Below are 22,692 nucleotides of genomic sequence, written 5' to 3' on the forward strand. Positions count from 1 at the left end.
CATAACAAAAGTTGGGGGAGAAATACATAAATCTTAACTCAACCTAGGCTAATACAATATTATCTGGGAAGATGCTTCAGAACATCAGTTTTCATATAAATAGTATTACCTACATATCAAACCATTAGAAAAGTACTCCAATTTTTTACATACTTCATACATTCTGCCTTTCCATTACTAACGTATAATGCGAATAAAGGGTATGCTAAATAAACATTAACTCCTAGTTAACCATTTTTTAATTACTACCAATTTTAAATCAGTAGAGTCCAAGCTGATATACAACAGTTTGTTAACAAGATACTTTCTAGTTTTCTTTTTCCTTTTTGAATCTAGCTGATAAGCGGTAAAATATCTGAAGCCTGGAAAGTATTTTAAAATTAGTATTTGAGTAGCTATTAAGATTCTTCACTGGCTAGGTGGCATGTGAGTTCCATGCCAAATTCAATCCCTCACCTCAGGTTATAATCTTGTTGAGGAGAAAAAAGTACTTCAGTAAGACTATTAGGAGACAGTAAAATACAGTTCTTTGTTAAGTGCTACGTACCGTACAAATTTTTTTTTAAAAAAGGGTATCAGGCAGCAGGATAGTTGAGGAAGGCAACTTTTACTTTTTATGCCATTTGGATAGATGCAGAAAAAAATACTTTTTTAAGATTTATTTCAAACAGGAAAGTGTACCTAAAATAATATAGAAAATCTACTAGAAGTCGAAACTGCAAAAAAAAAGACAGAAGCACACTTTCTTTCCATTCCTGTAGTAAACAAGGTTCAGACACTTAACCAACTACACTCCCTTTTTGTAAGTGCATTCTACAGCCTCAGTTTAGGGGGCAGGACTAAATTGCCATGTTTGTCCCTACTGATACACAGACCCCGCTCAGTTTTTGACCTCTGAATAATGTTATTCATCCATTCATTAAATATTTCATAAATGCCTACTACACACCACACCACACCACACACCCTTCTGGATGCTAGGGATACCACAGAAAACAAAACAGACAAAAACCTCTACCCAACGTGCAAGAATAGCAATGCTAGCACATGCTAGTATATACAAATATAAATGAATCTGAAGGAATATACACAAACGTATTCACAGTGATTATTTTGGGTAGCAGGATGATGGTTGTAAGGGATTTAGTATTTCCACCTTATATATTTCTGTGCTGCTTAATTTTTTACAGGATGTATTATTACTTTATAAGCCCCCAAACCAATAAAGGCAAATATTTTTGTAATTTCCATTGGTTTCCATGGGCTTCAACAAACTGCTTCATATTGTAGACCAGACCTCTCATAAAACCACCTCTATTTCTCCAGGCACCTTCCCCACTCCTCCTTCACCCACTCCTAAGCTCCAGACCCACTGATTTACTTAGAGCTCTCAGAAAAGCTCTCACGTCTATGTCTATGCACATTTATTTACACTGCTTAGCTCTTGCTCACATGTCAAGCAAACTTCTCATCGTTCATGACTTCTGTGAAATTTTTTAAATTATTCTACTGACACAGAAGGTGTCAAAAGCAAAAGCCTCAAACACTATACACATATAAGTAAAAACACTATCATTATATCACTGACAATCAAGTGTCACCTAGAACAGAAACGGTGCCTGATATATCGTAATCCCTGGTTTATCCTTAAGAAAGGGTAAAGAATGGGAGAGGAAATCTATTTATACATCTTCAAAGAGCAAATCACTAGACTACACAGAGCAGACTAAAGAAATCAGGGCAGACACAGCCTCTTCAAAGAACTGTAGCAGGTCAACAAACATAGCTGGCAGACTTCTAGGATTACCAAATTAATGATGCGAGAAATTAAACAATTTGGATTGTTAGCCTCTAAGAACATTTCAGATCCTTAATTCTTTAAGTACCATCTCAGAATGAGCAAGTACAGCACTCACGGGCACTCAGCTGAAGCCTGGAAGACAGTTTTAACAACTCTGCTGAAAACCACTATTTCTTCTCTAGTTTCTATGGAAACAGCTGTCAGGTTGGCAAAAATAGTACACGTACTTTAAAATAATTATTCCCACAAAGTACACACATGATGGAAGGCTTAAAAAAAAAATAATAAATTGGAAGGCAACAGACTTGGATCTTAAGCTTCCAAATGTCAGACTGTACCCCTTAACCATGGCTGAGAATGATGGAAATGAGCCTAAATCCTTTGAGTGAGGGTTACATGGCACTGGTCGGAGTCACTACAGTTGATCAATCCCTGGATTCCCAATGGGGTATTTTCATCTCCCTGGACTAAAATTTCTCATTGAGGACTGCAGGGCACAATACAACTGTTGCTTCCATTTTACATAGACAAGCGACATTATTTATATAGCATAAAAAACGCTTTTTGTAGACAACTTCATGAAGAAATTAAATTCCCTACAACAGTTTAGACAAGGAATTTTCTACTTTTCATTGTAGGCGGTAGGTAGGAAAACTTCTATTTTCTCTACTTTAAGAGTGAGGAGGCAAAAGAGGGGGATTGAGTCGCAAGATGTCTTAAGCAGCTGCAAGCGGTTTTGCACAGGTGAAGGTATCACTGTGAGACGCACGATTCTGCGTTAACAAGAAACAATTTTTAAAAGGGGGCCGCTAAGGACAAGGAAAGGCTGGGGAGGGAGGCTATCTAACCAGGAAACGCAGCAACCTGCCAATTTGCAACTCCCGCGCAGCCAGGGCAGCATCCCGGGGTCCCTGCACTTCACGCAAAGAAGGGACAAGGGGGGAGAAAGAGGCCTTACTCCCACGTCCCCCTTTCCCACTCGCCCGGCTCCCCGACTCCAGCCAGACGCCCGGTTGTCTCTCCCTCACCACCCCCACCTCGCCACCCCACCCCCGCCGGGTCCCCACGAGCCCCAGCTCCTCGCCCTAGCGCCCCTCGAAGCTCTCCCCACCCAGCTCCAGTACTCTGGCCCCCACCCTGGGCCCAGCCCAACTCCTAAAGGCAGGGCAAAGGCATCCCCACAAAGACAGACCCTAACAGTGGCAAAAGCGAAGACTCCTCCGACCCGACCTTTGAGCACGCGCACACCCCGCCAGAGAAGCCCCGCCTCCTCACTTCCTGCCCTCGGCACTGACCTGGGCGCCTTCTGCTCCGCCCGCACCGGTCAGTCAATACACCCGCCCAGAGTCGTTCTCCCTGCGGGCCCGGGAGCAGAAGTGGCTGTGGCGCTCTAGCGCCCTCGCCTGGTCGGAGGAGGGACGTGGCTGTGGGCTGGGCTGCTTGCCTGGAAACATCGCTTAACTCATGTCTTGGAACCCGACTTGGGTCCTCTAAAGAGTGATCCAGGCAAGGCTGAGCCCGCTGTCGACTCTCAGGCAGTGCTGGCGAAAAGGAAAGAGACTCGAAGGCTGCCAAAAGACTAAGGTTTCTTGGTTCTGAAGTTGCACTGATAGAAGTAGTCTTTGAAGTGTGAAAACTCTGCTTTCACATGGCTTCTGGAGTGGCACATTTGAAGGAAGATGAAGTATAACCTGAAGCACCTGGAAGTTAGTTAAAAATAGCTGGCTGCAGCCATGTGTATAGTACACTTCATTCATTCCACCAAAAAAATATTTATTGAGCACTAAATGTATCCTAAGTGCCAGGGATACAGCGGAGAACATTTAAGAATTGGCTGTTGTTCATGTAACATTTCCCCTTCCTGACATTTGTCTTTCAACTTTAATTCATGTCTGCATATATACATAATTTTTAGAATTTTAATATAGACAGATCTATCCATCTTTTTCATCGCGGTTTTTGCCTTTGAGGTCATGTTTACAGTCTGTCTCAATCCCAAGATTACATGTTTACCAATATTTTCTTCTAGTATTTAATGACTGTCCTTTCGTAAATCTTTAGTCTACTAAGAATTTATTTCGGTGGAAAGTAAGGCAGAAAAATATAACTTATTTTCTGAATAATTAGGCCAATGGAGCTTTTATAAAAGACACATACATATGCCCTTCCCATGGTAGGGATCACCAGGGTAACTGCTGGTCCAACAATGTATTGAATAGCCCATCCTTTCCTGTCTCAGTCACTTTTATTATATACTAAATTCTCCTAGATACCCACATCTGTTTTTGGACTTTCTTTTGTTCATTTGTCTGTTCTGGCACTGGTATATGATTCTGATTACATATTCTAAGTTTACAACATAGATTTTATTTTCAAATATTTTCTGACTCTCCTTACACATTTGACCTTTAAGATGAACTTGAGAACTTTTTTCAAGTCCTCCCCACCAAAAATGCCTTGGGATTTTGATTTTGTTATTGCTATTGTTTTTAAACTTTGATTAATTTTGAGGAAATGTGTATCTTTGCAATACTGACTCTATCAATTCAGGAAACTGACATGTGTCTCCATTTATCCTAGTCTTTTTTTATGTCCCTCCATAAAGTTTTACAGTTTTCTTTTATGGGTCAAAGCAGTATATTTTTTAAAGGAACTATAAACTTTGACTTGTCATCGTAGAATTACAAAATCTCAGAGCTGAAAGGGACTTAAGAATCATCTCATCATCCCACCCAAGCTGTTGCTGAGTTTTCCTTGCAAACAACCAAAGATATGGAGTGTATTTTGGTGGGGTTTTTTGACATAATGACATTAACTTACATGTGTTTTCTGTGACTTCCAGTTTAGTACTTGAACAACAAGTCTTGGAGAAATTTCTGTATCAATGTATAGTGGTCAATTTAATCTATTTTAACCACTACATGGTGTTCTATGGAAATGGCATTGCATCATTTAATTTACTATTCCCCTGTTATGGACATTGAAATGATTTCTATTGTTTTGCTCTTACAAATGGCTTACAACCTTGAACCCTAACTAAAATCAAAGTCCCCAGAATTCCAGAGCACACACTAGCCTGCAAAGTCTCCCTTCTCAAAATCACCACCCACCACGTGGCACAATGCCTGTTCAAAGAAAGGCTTTTCTTTTGCTTTCCACAGTATCTTCCAGTTCTATTCAAGAAACATTTATTGAATATGCGTTGTATAGTTAACACTGGAATTTTGTGGGATTTTGGGGTTTTTTTTTTCTTTTATTGAAGTATAAGTTGGTTTACAATGTTGTGTTAATTTCTGGTGTACAGCATAGTGTTTCAGCTCTACATATATATTCCTTTTCATATTTTTTATTATAGGTTATTATAAGATATTGAATATAGTTCCTTGTGCTATATGGTAGAATCTTGTTGTTCCATCTATTTTGTATATCTTGAAGCTCCCAATTTATCCCTCCCTGGTAACCATAAGTTTGTTTTCTATGTCTATGAGTCTGTATCTGTTTTGTAAATAAGTTCAGTTGTGTCATATTTTTAGATTTCACATATAAATGATATCATACGGTATTTTTCTTTCTCTTTCTGGCTTACTTCACTTAGAATGATGATCTCCAGTTCCATCCATATTGTTGCATATGGCATTATTTTCTTCCTTTTTATGGTTGAGTAATATTCCAGTGTGTGTGTGTGTGTACCATAACTTCTTATCCAATCACCTATCTATGGACATTTAGTTTGCTTCCATGTCTTGCTTACTGCAAATCATCACTGAAATTCTGTAATATCCTAATTTCAACACAAAAAACAAGTTCATTAATTCAAAAAATGCTTATAGAGTGCACATATGTGCCAGGCACTCTGTAGGTCTGAGGGCTCCAGGGAAAATTAACAATCTCTAGCTATTCTTCTGGACTCCAACAATTCCCAAAATAAAATAGGGGTCATTACAACATGGTACCCATTTATTTCTAAGCCCGAGATAATTCTTTACCCATTAGATCAAGAGACCAGGCAGTAGATTCTCAAATAATTTGGATAATGCCTTAAATTTGTTGTGACATGTCCATGCTTAGGTTCCCATGTTCTTACACATGCTGTTCTTTCTTTGTGGTATGTTGTCTAAACTGCAATTCCCTCTGAAGGATATCCTGAGACAAGGAATCAAATGCAAGTAATTTATCTGGGAGGTGATCCCAGGATACACCAGTTGAGGAGCAGAGAAGTGAGAAAGGGAAGGGAAGGAAGCCAATAAATGACACATTAACAAACTAGTTACAGATGGGGTCAAATGGAGTGAAGTCTCCCTGATGAGTATAGAGAGACTATGTAACACTCAAGAGTTTTCCCAACTGAAGGATGAAGTTGCTTGGCTATTTATCTACCAACTCCAGCTAGTACTTTGTTCGGAGCTGTCCTGGAGGTGATTAATAATTCTCAGCACTTCTAGCCTCTTGCATGTGTTCCTGGGAGTCCAGAAGCCTCAAACAAAGAGATTCAGATGCTGGTTGTTGTAAGTAGAACCAGCATGTGCAGAAATACAGGTTAGGCACCAACAAGGGAGATATATGAGTGGGCACCACTGGTACCTGCTACAAATGCCTTTTCTACTATAACCCGGCTAATTTATTCTTCAAAACGCAGGGCAGAAATCACCCACTTGGGCAAGTCCTGAATGCATTTGCAGGTCTGGTGAGTTGCCCCACTTTTCTGTGCACCAGCAGCACTGTGTGCTTGTGTCTTTCCTACTACAAGATGTAAGTGGTGGCTCTGAGCCCCAAGTTGGCTCCTGACTTCCAATCTCAGGAATCTCAGGATGAAACCATTAACACACTCCCATAGGAGAGAGCCCCTTGGCTTGTAGATGCATAACTCCAACCTCTGCCTCTGTCTTCATGTTGCCATCTTCTCAGTTTCTCTGTCCTCTCTTCTTATAAGGACACCAGTCATTGGATTTAGGGCCCACCCTAAGTCAGGATGATCTCCTCTCAAGATCCTTAGCTTAATTAACATCTACAAAGACTATTTCCAGTGGAAATAGGAAGGAGAAAAAAATTCTTCTGTGTGGCTGTTAATTTAGTAGAATATGAGACTGGAGCTGCTATGGGCCATCTTACCCAGGATGAGGAGGAAATTATTCTAAAAACTGAAGCCAAGCCATGAGCAGGATAAATACATAAACAGAGACATGGAAACTTGCCATTATTTGAGCCCTTGGATACAGCCATGCCTGAAGCTAACACTTCCCCTTCACTTCTCAGTTACATGAGTCAAAGAATTTCTTTTGCTTAACTAGTTTGAGTTGAGTCGCTAACACTGGCAACTGAAATAGTTCTTACTAATACAATCAAATATTGTTCATCTGCTTCCTCCTGGATCGATCCATTTCCACTTCCTCTTCTTGTACCTGACAGGGTACTATTTATCCTCAGATCTCAGTTCAAACATAACTTTCTCAAATAGACTTTCCCTAAACTGATGCCTACCTCCACCCCAGATTCCATCAGTTCTACCTGATGGATGGTCTCATAGCCCTGATACCCTTATCGTAGCACTTATCCCACATGACGGTAATTAGCTGCTTAATTTAGTCCCATCCCGGCACCACCACTGCAATGAAATGTAAGATCTTTGAGGACAAAAAAAATTCTGTGTATTGCTATGTTCAAGTTCCTAGCATAGTGATTAAAATTAGTAGGTGACTAATGTCTACTCCTTCACAACTTTGACTTTTCATTTGTTTTTCAAAAATATGGTGAAATAGTCTATGACCAAGTGTAAGTCATGGCTACTGTGTGTGTGTGTGTGTGTGTGTGTGTGTGTGTGTGTGTGTGTGTGTGTGTGTGTGTGTGTGTGGCTACTAGGCATTGTAATATGTCCTGATTGATTTTTAGTATAGAAGCTAGTAATTGCTTTTACTTAGGGATTTCTTAATAAAATTATAATAATAATTTTTGAAAACTCCCAGGCTGATCAAAGGGAATAATTTGAAGAGGATAATTATACTCATGGAGGATGAAGATTATTGCTTTTCTGGTATTAAGCAGTCTGATTAGACTAAAGAAAGGAAGAACTCAGTTTGCCAGTTCTTTAAGCATTTTCTGAAGATCTGGATTTAAGTCTAAATAATACATCACCTTGAACTCTCCTTGTTTTAAATAACTTTTGGGTTTTTTTTTTTTATTATTGAAGCAAGTTATAACTGTCATAGAAAATTTGGAAAACACATAAAAGTATAGTTGGAGAAAATAGAAAGCCCCGGACCCCCATCAGTGAATCTTTGCATCTTATTTCTGTGTTTCAGTAACCAGATGTCAGGTCAGATCCTGGCTCCTGCTACCAGGGACACTCCTGGCCTTACCTCCTCAGCGTTCCTCCTACAAGATTCCTGATTTCACTTCTCATAGGTGTCCCCTTTTTATTCCACAGAAACAAAGAGATACCTTTTCCCTGACTTCCACACTTGCAAAGCTGACTTATGCTGAAAATTTAGGGCTAAAGACAAAGAGAAAATTTACATCACAGTTCTATATTCTTCATTCGTTCATTCATTCATTCAGCAGGCCCAGACTTTAAAAGAAATGAAATATTAGAGTTTTCTTTTCTTAGTCAAATCCCTCACTAGGGGTCTGGATGGAGCTGTGTAGTATTCCCCTCAAAATTCATGCCCACCTGGATCCTGTAAATGTGACTTTATTTAGAAATAAAGTCTTCACAGATGTAATCAAGTTAAGACGAGGCTATACTATATGAAAGTGGTCCTAATCCAATGACTGGTGTCTTATAAGAAGAGGGGAATGGATACAGGCACACACAGAAGGAGGTCAGCCATTGAAGGAGGCAGAGATTGGAATTGCGCTGCCGCAGGCCAAGAAATGCCAAGGATTGCCTGCAAGCACCAGAAGCTGGAGGATGAGGATACAGGAGGGAAGCTTCCCAAGGGCCTTCAGAGAGCTCACGGCCCTGCTGACACCTTGATTTTAGACTTCTAGTCTCTAGACCTGTGAGAAATTATTTTCTGTTATTTTAAGCCACTATATTTGTTGTATGTAGTTATGGTGGCCCCAGGAAACTAATCCAGGGTTCTCCCCACCCCCACCCCACCCCGCTGAGTAATCCTGTATTTGCCCCACCCCATACTCCATCTTCCACCCAACTCCAAAAAAATTTCCTCTGAGTCCTTCATGCAAAGCAATTTAATCCCCCAAGCAAGGAGCTTCCCTTTCTATATCCAAAGGCTTATCCTTTGCTTCACCAAATAGGAGGTGGCTATGGAGGGGGTTTCCTTCCTCCTCCCTCAGCAGATCGTTCAAAGAAAACTGAGTTGGGTAATGACTGATTTCTACACCGATAAAAATGATACCATTCCACTTGAAGATTAAAAACAGAAAGAAGGGGGGAAAAAAAAGAAGAAGAAAACAAAAGCAGTTATGGCCAGTGTGGATTTAAACCTGTAAGTTTTGCACTTAAATTGACAAATGTATTCCCATTTTTCTCTTTTAAAACAGAGTGGGGTCATTATGTCATTTTGTTCCCCTCACTCCACCTTCACTTAACAGGATATTGTGAGCATTTTCCTGTATTAAAAAGTCTTCAAAGATTATACCATAATTTATACAGATCCACAACCCCCTCTCCACAAATTCAAACTGCTCTGAACACTGAAAACTGTTTTGAAAGCCTGGTGCCAACTCATGGGATGGAAAAGCTGACCTGAAGGGGCCTACAGCTATTTATGGTTTATTTATACCAATTAGTGTGGCTATTAATAAGTCTCATGACAGAAGTCTGGACGTGTTCATGATGTTGCTACAGACCCTACTGAGAGTGCGGAATAAGATCGGCACCAAATCGTTCTAAAATCTGAAAATTCTGGATCCTGAAACACCCTGGGTCTCAGGGAGTTGTGGACATGTATAATCACCCCCTTCTTGTTGGATATTTAGGCTGTTTTCACCTTTTCGCTGTTCTAAAATTGCTGCAGGGACTGTGTCTTTGTGAACCTCTGTTTGCGTCACAGTTCATTTCCTTAAAATAAATTCCTTGGCATGGAATTGGGAAGTCAAAGAAAAGGAACACTTCTAAGGTTCTCGGTGCATACTGCCAACTTGTTTCCCAGAAAGGTGTACCAGTTAGCACTTCCCTCACCAGCACTGAGTCATACCAGTTTTACTACTTTCGCGGAGGAAACGTTTTATCCCATTTTGCTTCGAACACATTTGATTACTGGTGATGTTAGATGTATTTTAAAAAGATGTTTATTATCATTTCTAGTTCCTTTTCCAGAATTGTCTATTCATGACTGTTGTCTGTTTTCTACTGAAGACTGGCCATCTCATAAGGTCATTCTATGTAAATGCTACACCAAGGCCAAGGGGGTGAGGTGGCCACAATCAAGTCTGACTCCAATCATTTCCCTGTGCACCTTCAGCTGTGGAGGGGCACACTTTTCTCCTTATAAAGGTACCCACCTACCCGTGTACTTGGCAAGCCTGCATCACAAGGCTGGGTCCAACTAGATGGGGTGCCTTTTTCTAATTTATCTGCCCTGAGGGGGGTACCCTTTCTAATTTGCACAAAGGTACCTCGCTGAAGCCATGATTAGATAATTGTTTTTCTAATCCATTTGTCTCAGTTCTCTATATAGTAAAGCTATTAACTTTTTGCATATTATATTGTGCTGCCTGTTTTCCTTGCTTATTGTTTTGTATTAGTTCCACTCATAAATTATTTAAATGTGTTCCACATTGCTTTGCTTTAAAAACAAAAAAAACCTTCAGGAAGTTCTAGGTAGCTTTCTTTTTCTTTCTTTTGCTTCTGAATATTATTCTGAGTGGTGAACTTGACCTCCTTGGATAGTTAAGCCCAGATGTCAAAGGGATATATTTGGCCCTGTTTAAACCCCCAGCCCAGAGCTAGCCCTTCGGGGAGATATCTGCACCCATCTCATCTGTCCAACCATTTAATCAGCATTAATTACTGAGCACCTGTTATGGTCCATGCACTGTGCAGAGGTGACTAAAGAGAAACAGCTGTCCCTCTTTGGAGCTTGCACTGGACACTGTGTATTCAGGTTGAAGATACCGATTAACGAGAGGTAACATTTACGAGTGCTCCCTGTGTGCCAGGCACTAGTCTAAGAAGAACTCACATAGTTACTTCTCTTACCAACCCTATGACGAGGTGGGTATATTAGAGTTCCCTTTTTACAAGTGAGGAAACCGAGGCATGAGGAGGGTGAATAACTTGATCCAAGGTCACGTGCTGACCAGTAGCTTTGCCAGAAGCTACACCCAGACAATCTCGGCCCCCCACTTTCCCTCAACACTCTCACAGACTAGTCTCTTGAGCCGTCTACTCCCACTCTCTCCTTTTCCACCGATGGTGGTCCCCAAAAAGCAGGCGGCCAGTGGACGATAACCATAAGTGGCAGACACTCGGGTCTCTCTTTATCTGGGCTTTTGTTCCCCACAATGCTCCCCTCCCTAGCCTGTTCCCCACGACTTCTGACTCAGTCTCATCTTCTGGTGCCAGAGTGGGCTTGTCTTTTCGGCTCCATCCCTGGTTTTGACCCTTCTTGGTTGCTTTGGCGGCTCGTCCTCCTCTCTCTTGCCCTGAACTGCTGGAGTCTTTGAGGCCTGGAGCTAGTTCTCTTCCCTTTATAGGCACTTATCTTTCCCTAGGCACGTACATCCCTGTTAATGGCTTTTAAATCCTACCAAATTCCCATCTCCAGCCCACAATATCCCAGACATCTATGCCCAACTCCTGGCTGGACTCAACATGTCCAAAACCATACTCATCATTTCGCTCCCACCAAACACGTTCTCATTCCTGTGTTCTCTGTCACAGGTACTGTCACCACCAACCAGCCATGAAAGCCAGAAACCAGGGGACCCATTCTTGACACCTCCCTCTTCCTCACCACCCCCACAGAGAATACAGCCCCAAGTCCCGTTGATTTGATAACCTAGGTGTCTCTCGAATACACTCCTCTCCATCACCGTCACTACCCTCTACACCTGCTCTCAGTCTAACTACCTTTATCTCTTACCTGAGATTCTCCATCTGGTCTTCTGTATCCTTGCTCTTTTTCAGTCTGTTCTCCCTACTCCAGCCAGAGTGATCTTTTTAAAACACAATTAGATTTTGTCACCCTTTGTGTAAAAGTCCATATATACATGTTTGATGATTTTACTATGCTCTTTTTTTTTTAAATTGAAGTATGGTCAGTTACAATGTGTCAGTTTCTGGTGTATAACATAATGTTTCTAAGTGAAGTAAGCCAGAAAGAGAAAGAAAAATACCATATGATATCACTCAAAGGTGGAATCTAAACAAAAAGAAAGAAAAAAGAAGACACTAATGATTTTACTATACTCTTAAATGGTGTCAGGGCAAAGTTGTGTCAGCAGGTAGAAGGGAGCCCTTTTTTTTTTTCACACAAAGGTACCCACCAGCCCATTTGCCAAGCCCTGCACTATATAGTTAACTCCAACTAGATAGGATGCCTTTTTTCTGTGTGTCTGCACAGAGGGCATGCCCGTTGCTAGTTCACACAAAGGTCAAAATATTAGCTTGAAAGGCCTTCCATAGTCTGTCCTCAGCCCACTTCTCCAGCCCCACGAAACACCCCCTTCTTCTTGCTGTAATATTCCAGCCATGCTGGCCTGCTGCCAGATCCTCAGATAAACCACTCTCTGTGCTTCGGGATCCTTGCATATGCTGTTCTCTTCTACTAAAATGCTTCTTTTCCTGCATAAATAACATCTACTCATACCTTGAATCTCAGATCAAGCATCAATTGCTTAAAAAAGTAACTCCCCCCACGACTAGGTCAGAACTTCCACATATGCTCCTTGTCTTCAGAACACTTACCTCATTTTTCAATTGTGCCCTTACTTTTATGATTATGTACTTAATGACTGTCTCTGCTTCTGGCCTTTCACTGCCACAAAGACAGGGATTCTACCAGTCAGATCTCTGGTTATAAGCAACAGAAACTGATTCTAGCTAAACTTAAGCATATGAGGAATTTGTTGGAGGATCTGGGATAAATTCACAGAATCAGAGTGAAGGCTGGAGAACCAGACTCAGGAAATGATCAGGAAGTTAGGTTGGCTGTGCTGAAGGAACGTGGCCCAGGTCGAGCGATGGGACAGTCTGATCAGGATGGCCCACTGGTGCTGGTGCCGCTGGACAGTCGACACCCATGGAGCAGTTGTGCTGTTGGCAAAGCTGACGCTGCTGTGACTAATTTATCAATTGTCCTGATGTATGGCTTCATGTCCTCTAGATCAGCATCCCAAGCAGGAGAGTTCAATTGGCTGAACCAGGTCACATGATCATGTTCCATCAGCCAGGAGCAGGACCAGCCAACCTCTCACCAAGACTCCTATCATGGGTGTGTTTCCTCATTGAGAAGGTTGTTGGGATGCCAGGTAGGCAAAAAAATATATAGACAGACAGACACCCCCCCCCCCAGAGAAACCATGTCTATTCAACAAATGATATATTCCCCAAACTAGTACAATATCTGGCATAAAATAAGACAAAAAGTATTTGAAGGAGTGAGTGAATGATAAACCCTCTGCATCCCTAAGGACACAGGTTGTCCCATTTGGGCAAGTTTCAGGGTAACCACCCACAGTTACTCACTTCAACTGTAGCCAGTACTGGTCAAACCAGCCTCTTGGTCATACTTACCTTAGTCCCATTGAGATGAGATTAGAAGACAAGAATGCTAAGAACCAGAGTGAGTGGATACTATTAGATCCATTTTACAATGTAAATGTGAGGCCCAGGGAGGTAAATGACCAGAGTCAAGGTCACACAGCTAAAAAGAGCCAGCCAAGACATCAAGCTTCATCTGCTGATCTAATTGAATCGATACGTTCTGTCTCAAGCTGTGTTTTGATAGCATGTGATAATGTGCTTCCCATCAAAATATTTGGGTGCAAGGACATTTCCTCCAACAGCACCAGCTAACAGGGGAGTTGAGGGTAGTGGGACCACCAAAGAGGCTGAGCCACATCCATTATGGAGAACATAAGGCTTCTAAAGGGTTAAACTGATCTGGTCAAGGGACTCTTGTCCCTGCCCTTCCAAGGAGACATGATGTGATGTGTTGGTAGGCTGAGCGGTCTGCTGTCACACCACTGGTTAATGTGTTCGGACTTTCACTCTGGGACATTTTTCTTTCCCTTCTTACCCTTCTGGGTCTGGCCTCCTTGTACAGCATGGACCTGAGAATTTCTGCTGAAACTGAGGCTACACGGCTTGCTGTGAAGTCGGGAGACACAGCTCTCCTGTGTTCAGTGTAATTCCTGAACAGTGAATGAACCTAAGTTCCCTACTCATCCCCACCCGCCCATCCACTCCTTCCCAGAGCTCATCATAAAAAGCAACAACGAAACCTCTGATGGTATTTAGCAATGACAGAGAATGGTTCCAGGAGGGAAATTACAACTGGAAGACGTCCACCAGGATTCACTACTGATTGGAGAAGAAATCTGTCAAGTTCCCAAGTGGTCCTTTGAGGGGTTCCACCGAGGTCCCTGAGAATAAGCCTCCCAACTTGCATCATCACCATTTGGCATGGAACATGGGTCTTCACCCTGCAACATTGTATAGTGATAAAAGCACAGACTGAGGAGGGTAGCCTGGATTTAAATTCAAGCTATCTTCCCTTACCAGCTGTGCAATTTCTGGCAAGTCATTTATTAATGCCTTGGTTTCCTCATCAGGTAAAATGGGAACAATAGAAGAGCACACTCTGTGTTCATGGGGTAGTTGTGAAATCAATGAGATAGTCAGGGTGAAGCTTGTAGGACAGTGTTTGGTGCATCATATGTGTTAAATAAATGGCAGCCGTTGGTATCAGTTCAGTTCAACACACATTTCCTGAGTGCTTTTGGGTGCCAGGCACCCTGCATGACCCTGTGTGAGATACAGAAATAATTCTCCTAAGACTCCATTTTCCTATTTGGAAAGGCATTGTTCAAAAAGGGATCGAGGAGAGAGTGATGGGGGAAAGAGTTCTTTAGTGACTAAATAAAAAGTGCCCTCTGGCCTGCAGTTTTAGAGGCAGTACAGTATCACAGTTAGGAGCATGGATTTGGGGGGGCCATTCTCTGTGGGTGGACAGAATAATGCCCTCCCCTGTCAAGGTGCCCAGAACTTAATCCCCAGAATTCGTGAATATGTTTTATTACATGGCAAAAGGGATTTTGTAGATATGATTAAGTTTAGAGAACTTGAGAGAGGATAATCTTATCCTGGATTATGTGGTTAGACTCAGCCTAATCCTGTGAGTCCTCACAAGTGGGAACTTCTCCCAGCTGTGGCCAGAAAGAGATGGGACAATGAGTGGAGAGAAATACAGTGTGAGGTCACCTTTATAAACAGGCAGCTTCAAAGGTTGCTCTCATTCCTCTAATAGCAGACACGGAGGAACAGAGATGTCCCCTTAAGGAAGTGCTGTTTGCATGGCATTGGAAAGAGTTCAGTCATGACTATTTATTTCCCCTGGGTGTTGGGGACCTCGCTATGTCATTCTAACAAGAGTGATCATTTATTAAATACGTACTCAGTCTTTTCATATCTTATGTCTAATCTTTAAAACCAAGCATATTAAGACTCTATTTTACAAATAAGAAAATAGGGGTCTGAAGTGCCAGGTAACTTCAAAGCCCACACATTTTACACTTAACCAAAGTGATTTAAGTGATATTAAAAAGCTAAGGAACAGCTACACAATTTAAGAACAGAAATGACTGAGTGAAAATAAACAACCAGGAAGACAAGGGAACAGACACTAGACAAGACAGTGGTCAGGGTACTGGAGGTGACTGTAGGGTAGGGTCGCTCTCCTACTATCTGCCAGACAGGTAAATCCATTCTCCTCTCTGGGCCTCAGTTTCTTCATCTGTAAAATGGAGTCTTGGACTAAATGATCTTCTTTCCAGCTTTGACATCCTGTGATCCTATTTGAAAAAATAGTGAAGCCAAAGCTATGTTCGCAGGGAGAAATTACGTGATTCAAAGAATTGCTTCAATTAAGGAAATAACAAGAGTGGAGAAAGCCCTGAGGACCAAAACAAGGAAATCAGATCAGCCTCCCACAGGGCTCAGAAGACAAGCTGTGACCTGCTGGGTGAGTCACATCTGCTCCACACATTCCTTCCAAGGGCAGCCCCAGGCCTGCGCTCAAAACAGCAAATGTTAACTTTGGGGCAGGGTGGAGGAGGGGATCTGGAGATGGAGGCTAAACCCCTGGAGATAGCCGGTCCTGGATAGTGCTGTGATCGGCAGAGGCGAACTGAGTTACAGAACAGAGTATGAGGGGCTCTTCCTTGGAAGAAGTAAGAAAGGTGTCTCAACCGGCTTGGTGCATGGGGCAACCACCTGGACTAGGGAGCCAAAAACAAAGGCTCTCAACTCTGGCTTTGCCACATGCAGGATGTGTGGTCATGAGTTAGCCTATTTGGACCTCTGTTTTCTGACATGTGAAATGGATGTAATCCCCAGGAGAGAAGAAAATTTAAGATCATTCTAGGCATTTGTATCAATTGCCTCATCTAAGTTTTGCCATTGAGAGAAACGTCAGCAGATGAGGACACTGGGGGGAGTGAGGTGACTTAGACCCACAGTAGAGCAGGATTTGAACTCACGCTGGTCAACACTTGGGTCATTACCAATAAGACGATGCCTCAGTATGATAGGAGTGAACGTGCTTTTTGAACTATTGAGTGCAATAAAGGACAAGGGCTCCTTATCCAGAATGCAGAGATTATCCAGAAGCCACATTCTGATGGAGGAATGGGCTTTTTCAGGGCTTTTTCCTTTGTTCAACCACCCACTCAATCCTTAATCAGTTTATTTTCTGGGTAGTCAAGTGAGAGTTTTTTTGAAGTGACTCTTGAAACAATTACAGCGTGATGTACGGAAAATACTGGATTAGGATTCAAGAGACTTTCTAGTTTCAGCTGTACCACAGAAACATTACTCTGGAGAAGTCACTCACCCTTTCACCCATAAAGATGAGAGGTAGGTTAGAGGTGATTCCCAAGGTCCCTCTAGCTGAGGCACTTCATTGAGAGAAGGGGCCAGAAATGGAAAGTATGCGGGGTGCCTGAAAGTGGTCTCACTCTCACTGCTGAAGTTCCCATTCTAACCTCAGGCACTTCAGCCATCCTTCCCACCGCAGGGAAGCCAGCCCACATCAGCCTTCTCCCCTGGTTGAGCCTCATTTTAGCCTGAAAAGACTTCTGGAGTCTGATGGACTTTCCTTACACACAGCGTGCCTACACACAGAGATCTCTGGTGATCGTAAAGTATCACTCCACCAGCACACACCAACCACAGTCCCAAGCTGCCAAGGCAGTGGCTGATGTTCTCTGGCCCCAGTTCTTCCTGGTGCTTCAGTCTTGAGAGGTAGCCAGAGACGACAGAGTAGAAGTGGGAGGAGGACCATGACAGATCCCAGGGGAAGAAGCTGAAGTCCTGGATCTAGCTGTTTGCTGTGGGCTATACCAACCACTCACTCCTGTGTCCATGCCCATTGTTGTAGCAATTTCCCAGCAACTCCAGCAACTTGTTTACCTGGAGGTTACCCCACAGTGACCTTCTAACACCTTGCTTCACATAATTGAATGTGAAAGCACATTACTAGTAAAATATTAGGAAAACAGCCTGTGTAGGCAAGTGTGCGCATGCGCACCCCCCCCCCTACACACACAGCCAGAGCACAGAGCCCCCTACAGACCGGCTGCAACTAGATGGGGAAGTCTAAACTCAGAGCTGCAAAACTTTGGGATTACGTCATTTGCCAAGGGCTAAATGGGAAGGGCACTAGGTACTTCCCAGTAAGGAAGGGATTCAAAGGAGATGCAGCTCCAGAAACAAAGGTAGAATTTTCTTAAATAGAGATAACCTGAGGCTGGTTTCCCAACAATAGCAGCTAGTTCTAGCCTCTCCCCTCAGACCCGCCCTCCTGCAGTTAGAGGGAGGTTTCCAAATAATCTTCTTCAGAAAGATGTGTGTTTACACCTGCCAGTTAAGGGATCTCAAGACACACAAGAGTGGGAACAGGAAATGCCTGATCCTGCTAAAAAGTATGAGTCATCGGAAATTAGACAGAGGGGCCCAAAGTGATATTAAATCTGAAGCAAATTTTCCCAAACTCCATCTTCTGGCTTGTGCCTTTTTCATTTTATTAAAATGGTGTTTGTTTTTTTTTTAAAAATCACAACCTTATTATCAAAGACAACGTATGTACAAACATTTTACAAAAGAAACATTACTAATATCCGCTGTAATAAGGGCAAGCTGAAGAAAAGACGCTGAGTTTCTGGGCCAGAGTCTGTCCTCAAAGACATCTGAAATGTGTTCAGGCAGCTGGAATAGGCTTCTTTCCCGGTGGCAAGCATAAGTGATCGGTAATACAAACGATGGTAAATGAGGCTACTACACGGGCCCAATTAGCGAACTCCTCATCAGGAAGGCCACGATTCAAGTGGAGCTAATCAAATAACTTAAACCCAAGACAGTAAAAGCGCCGTTTCCCATCCTAATGCATTTAAGCCTTCAGCATCGATTGTGTCCCTTTCAAACGATGCTGGATTGTCATGTAGACAGTTGATTCTTAACACATAACCCTATGCCAAAGTTCCCTTAAACTCTTCGAGTCAGGTGTTTAGTTGGACCAAAAGGGAATTTTTAGAAATGCTTCCTTTAAGACAGAAGTCAGAAAGGGAGGTGGTCCTGAGAACAGGATCTAGAATACTTTTGGTGGCGGTGGAGGGAGATAGAAATATGGGAGAAGAAATGTCTCCTTGGGCCAAGAATCAAGAAGCGTGACTCACTTGGACCTGGACCACGCCGAAATCCGATACCCCACCCCACCCCACCCCCGCGCCGCCGGTACCTACAAGCTCGGTTGCTTTCTCATCTCCCCCAGTTCCTTGATCTCCACCTTCTTGTACTTCCCCGACCTCCTCCTGTTGGTGATCACCAGGACGGCCACCCCGGCGACTAGGGCCACCACCACCACCACGATGACGGCGATGAGGCCTCCGGTGAGGCGCTTCATGGAGAACTGGGGGGGCTTCTCGTCCAGGTAGTAGATGAGCGTTCGCTCCACCAGCAGGGGCTCTCCGCGAACGCGCACGTCGAGGCCGCCTTGGCCGGGGAACAGCGACTCGCCCTTGACGTCCCTCTCGAAGTAGTAGGCGGCGTCGGCGATGTCCACATCGCCGGGGGCCTTCTGCGACGCGTTCTGCCGCAGCTCGATCTGGATGGTGGGGTGCTCGTAGTGCACGGCCGCTAGGAACCTGGGGGACAGCCGGTAGCGCTCCCGGAAGATCCGCCGCAGCTCGGCGTCCAGGTCCGAGTGGTTGAAGGCGCGGGTGGCCGGGCGGTGGCGCAGGTCGATGAGGATGTGGTAGGTGCGCACCAGCTCGTCACAGCGCAGGCTCAGGTCGCCCTTGTCGGTGCGGCGCACGCCCACCGAGTTCACGCACCAGCACACAGACGTCTGGTTGCACTGGCGCGCCTTGAAGCGGCCCTGGTGGTCACAGTCAGGGTCGTACAGGCCGTCGTTGTCCAAGAGCGCGTACTCGCTCGGCCGCACCAGCGCGCGGCCGCTCTTGGGGGCGCTCATACGGGCCTTGAGCAGGAGGCACTTGGACGTCAGCGTGGAGCAGTCGACCTCCAGGCCCGAGCCGAGCGCGCGGCACAGGCAGCGGCCGCCCGGGCCGCTCCAGTCGCACACGGTCATCTTGTTGGTGGGGCATGTGCAGTTATTCTGCGCGGCCGCGTGGCCCATCACCGCCACCAGCAGCAGGAGCAGCGGCAGCAGCGACGGCGATGGCAGCGCGAGGCCGGGGCCCCGGACCATGGTGGGCCGGAGGAGCGCGGATCGGGCGCGGGCTGGCGAGGGCCGGGGGACTCTGCTGGGCTCGGGCTCCGCCGTCTAGGATGGTCTCCTGGCGTCTGCCGCCTGCCGCTCCCTCCTGCTTTTATACTCCGCCGGACCTGCCCGGCTGGTTCGGCCGCCGACTCACCCGCTGGTATTTGGTTGACACATCCCGCCCCCTGTCCCGGTCCCCATCCCCGTCCCACGGAAGGCCCAGCCCGCCCTGCGCCACCCGCGATAGGATCAGGGGAGCGGAGCCTGCCCTGTCTATTCCGGACCGAAAGCCCCGGAAAGGAAAACCGATACTCACCTGTGGGCGGTGGGGACACGCCCCCGGCCCTCCCGGCCCCACCTGCAGAGGGACCCGCCCATGGCGCGTCCTCCAGATGAGGAACTTGGGCGTCCCGGCTGCTCTCTGGGGCTGGAATTCTCAGAAATTGTACTGAGAAGTAAGGCGTGGGACTGTGACGCTTTTGTCCACTCCCCCTTTCTTTTTCTCTCTTCGTTTCCCAGCCTCCGTCCCTGCTTTAAGTTCGCTTCTTTCCGCAGTTCTCCTAATAGCGCACGTTGATATAGTTTACAGCTCCCAACATTATCTCATCCTCACGTCGTGTTCTGACAGGTATGGACTCTCTATAGGACCCATTTTATAGGTGATGCTGTTGAGGCTTAGAAACTTAAAAGTCGCCCAGCCATCATTGTCTTCAGATTCCTTGTAGGCATCTTTGGGATTCTCCCTGGCTGTTCTGAGACCTTAAATAAGTGCTATGGAAACCGAGTGGTGCAGAATCTGAAGAAAGATTAGGGAGCAATTCTGTTACTCGCCTTACCATGGGTTAAACCCAGGTGTCTTGGAAGCCAGTGTATTAGGAGTTTTGTTGAACACTTTTTTTTTGCTCCTTCACACAGGCAAACCCATAATTTTTATGCATGTACTCAGTATAGAGAGATGGAAAGGAACAAATTCTTTAAAAAAAAAAAAAGTAAGACTATAAGGAATTCTTTGTACAGTTTGATTGCAAAAGCGCAAATCATTGCTTTTCTTTCTCTGTGTCCCATACAAGTAGCTGAACCACTGCAAATAATGAAAAGATGCAGCCTGTGGGAAACTGCTTCTCTGCCTCTGTGTGGCTACTTCAGTGGGATGAAGGGATTGCCATCTCTCTTTTGAATCATTGAGAAAGTCCATGGTTTCAAAGCTGTGGTAAAAATTAACAGTAATTAGCAAGCTATAATTATTCCTGGCTCTTCCGTCAAAGCGCATTTTATATGTTCAGCATTTAAAGAACACCAGCAGTGGTGCAAGGGTGTTGTTTAACACATGAAAGCCAGTCAGGCCTCTACCCCATTAATTTTCAAGCCATTCCTGAGGTGGGTAGGTGGATGTAAATTATTCTGCCTAGAGATGGCAGAGAAAGCAGAGAGACGTGGGGGGCAGATTTCTTACCCATAAGCACCAGGTGTTGTGGGACTACTCCTCTGTTCTCTACCCTCACTGTCTGCCCAGGTTTTTGAATTAGGAACCTAATCAGTTTTTCCCTCTCCAACACCCAGTCTACCCTGGATGAGAGAAGGCTTTCAAAATCACAAATCTGTGCCCATCTCCTCTCTGCTGAGAACCTTTCAAGCACAGAGTGGAAGATACCCCTTGGCTCTTAGGATAAAACTCATATTACTTAAGTTATCTGTCTCACAAGGTCTTATATGATCGTGGGCATACTTCTTAAGTTATGCTGTTTAACTCCTCTGTGCCTTAGTTTCCTCATATGTAAAATGGGATAATAAAAGCACCTACCTAACAAGGTAGGTGTGAGAATTAATGTAGATAAACCACTTAGAACAGTATCTGTTCTAGCAGTATCTCGACTTAATAAGTGTAGAGAGGTGTTAGCTGTTGTCTTGGTCACCACCACCTTCATCAGCTCTATCTTGCTTCATCTTGCCTCTGCAGTTTTCACCATGTTTCCAAACCTTTGTAAAGTCATCTACTTGGACTCTCCCCTTCTTTACTTATTTAGAATATAATTTTGTGTTTTTCTGCTCAGCTCATGGGCCACCTCCAGGAAGCCTCCTCTGATTGATTCTCCCTATTGCACTCAGGGAAGTGCCCTTTCTCTGTGCTTTCCTAATTTCTGTAACATACCGGAATAACAACATCAATTTTTCTGAGCTTCTGACTAGGTAGCCACAATCCTCTATAACTGAGAGCCACCTGCTTGATATTCCAGTGGGTCCCAGGCTGGCAAAAGGAAAGCTGACGGAGAAGGTGTCTCAGGGCTAAGGGATGTATACAATGGTGTCCACTTAGCTTGGACAGCTCTAGTGCCTGGGCCTTGCTTGGGCCAGTGCTCTGAGATCTCCAAACCTCAGGCTTTTCCAGCCACGTGAAGTTTTGGGAAGAAGGGAATGAAAGGATCCTGTCCTCGGTATCTTCTACAGAAGATGGGAAAGAAGCAAAGATGACCCCTCCCCCCACACACACATTTTCTCTTTTTTTTTTAATCTAATTTCATTATATTTTCAATGGAGGTACTGGGGATTGAACCCAGGACCTCTTGCATGCTAAGCACATGCTCTACCACTAAGCTATACTGCCCTCCCCACACTTTCTTAAATTCTGTGGTTCTGGCAGACTTTCCCCAACAGTCACACACAAACACCAAGATGGGTTTATTAAGAGCAGCCCCAGCTCTGATTCTCCCTTCTTCCTTTGTCTGTTTCCTGCCTAGGTCTGCAAATATCCCATATTAGCTTTATCTCTGTTTTTTTTTTTTTTTTCATTTTAAATTTTAACAAAAGCATTCCATGAACTCGGGTTTCTCGTGTGTATATCAAGGACAGGAACCACCGCTGAGCACTGTCCAGGCACCAGCATATAGTAGGCATTCAGTCATGTTTACTGGGCTAATTAACACTGATTTGTGCCCAGAATGTTGCAGTATCCATATATTCTCCTAGGAGTGTTCATGTTGACCATTTCAA

General features: G+C 44.1%; 2 protein-coding genes across 2 annotated transcripts in view; both read right to left on the bottom strand.

The window, feature by feature from the left end:
* Window positions 1-1,260, bottom strand: part of OMA1 (OMA1 zinc metallopeptidase) — a 51,822-nt gene extending 50,562 nt beyond the window's left edge. Inside the window, 1 exon segment of the mRNA XM_032494394.1 lies at window positions 548-1,260. The gene's annotated coding sequence lies outside the window, so the exon portion shown is untranslated.
* A 16,723-nt stretch (window positions 1,261-17,983) lies between these two features.
* Window positions 17,984-19,940, bottom strand: TACSTD2 (tumor associated calcium signal transducer 2). The gene has a single exon (XM_032494395.1). The coding sequence runs from the start codon at window positions 19,690-19,692 to the stop codon at window positions 18,721-18,723; it is 972 nt and encodes a 323-aa protein (XP_032350286.1). The 5' UTR covers window positions 19,693-19,940; the 3' UTR covers window positions 17,984-18,720.
* Between the last annotated feature and the right edge of the window lie 2,752 nt (window positions 19,941-22,692).

The sequence above is a fragment of the Camelus ferus genome, chromosome 13 (genome assembly GCF_009834535.1).
Source record: "Camelus ferus isolate YT-003-E chromosome 13, BCGSAC_Cfer_1.0, whole genome shotgun sequence".
NCBI lineage: Eukaryota > Metazoa > Chordata > Mammalia > Artiodactyla > Camelidae > Camelus > Camelus ferus.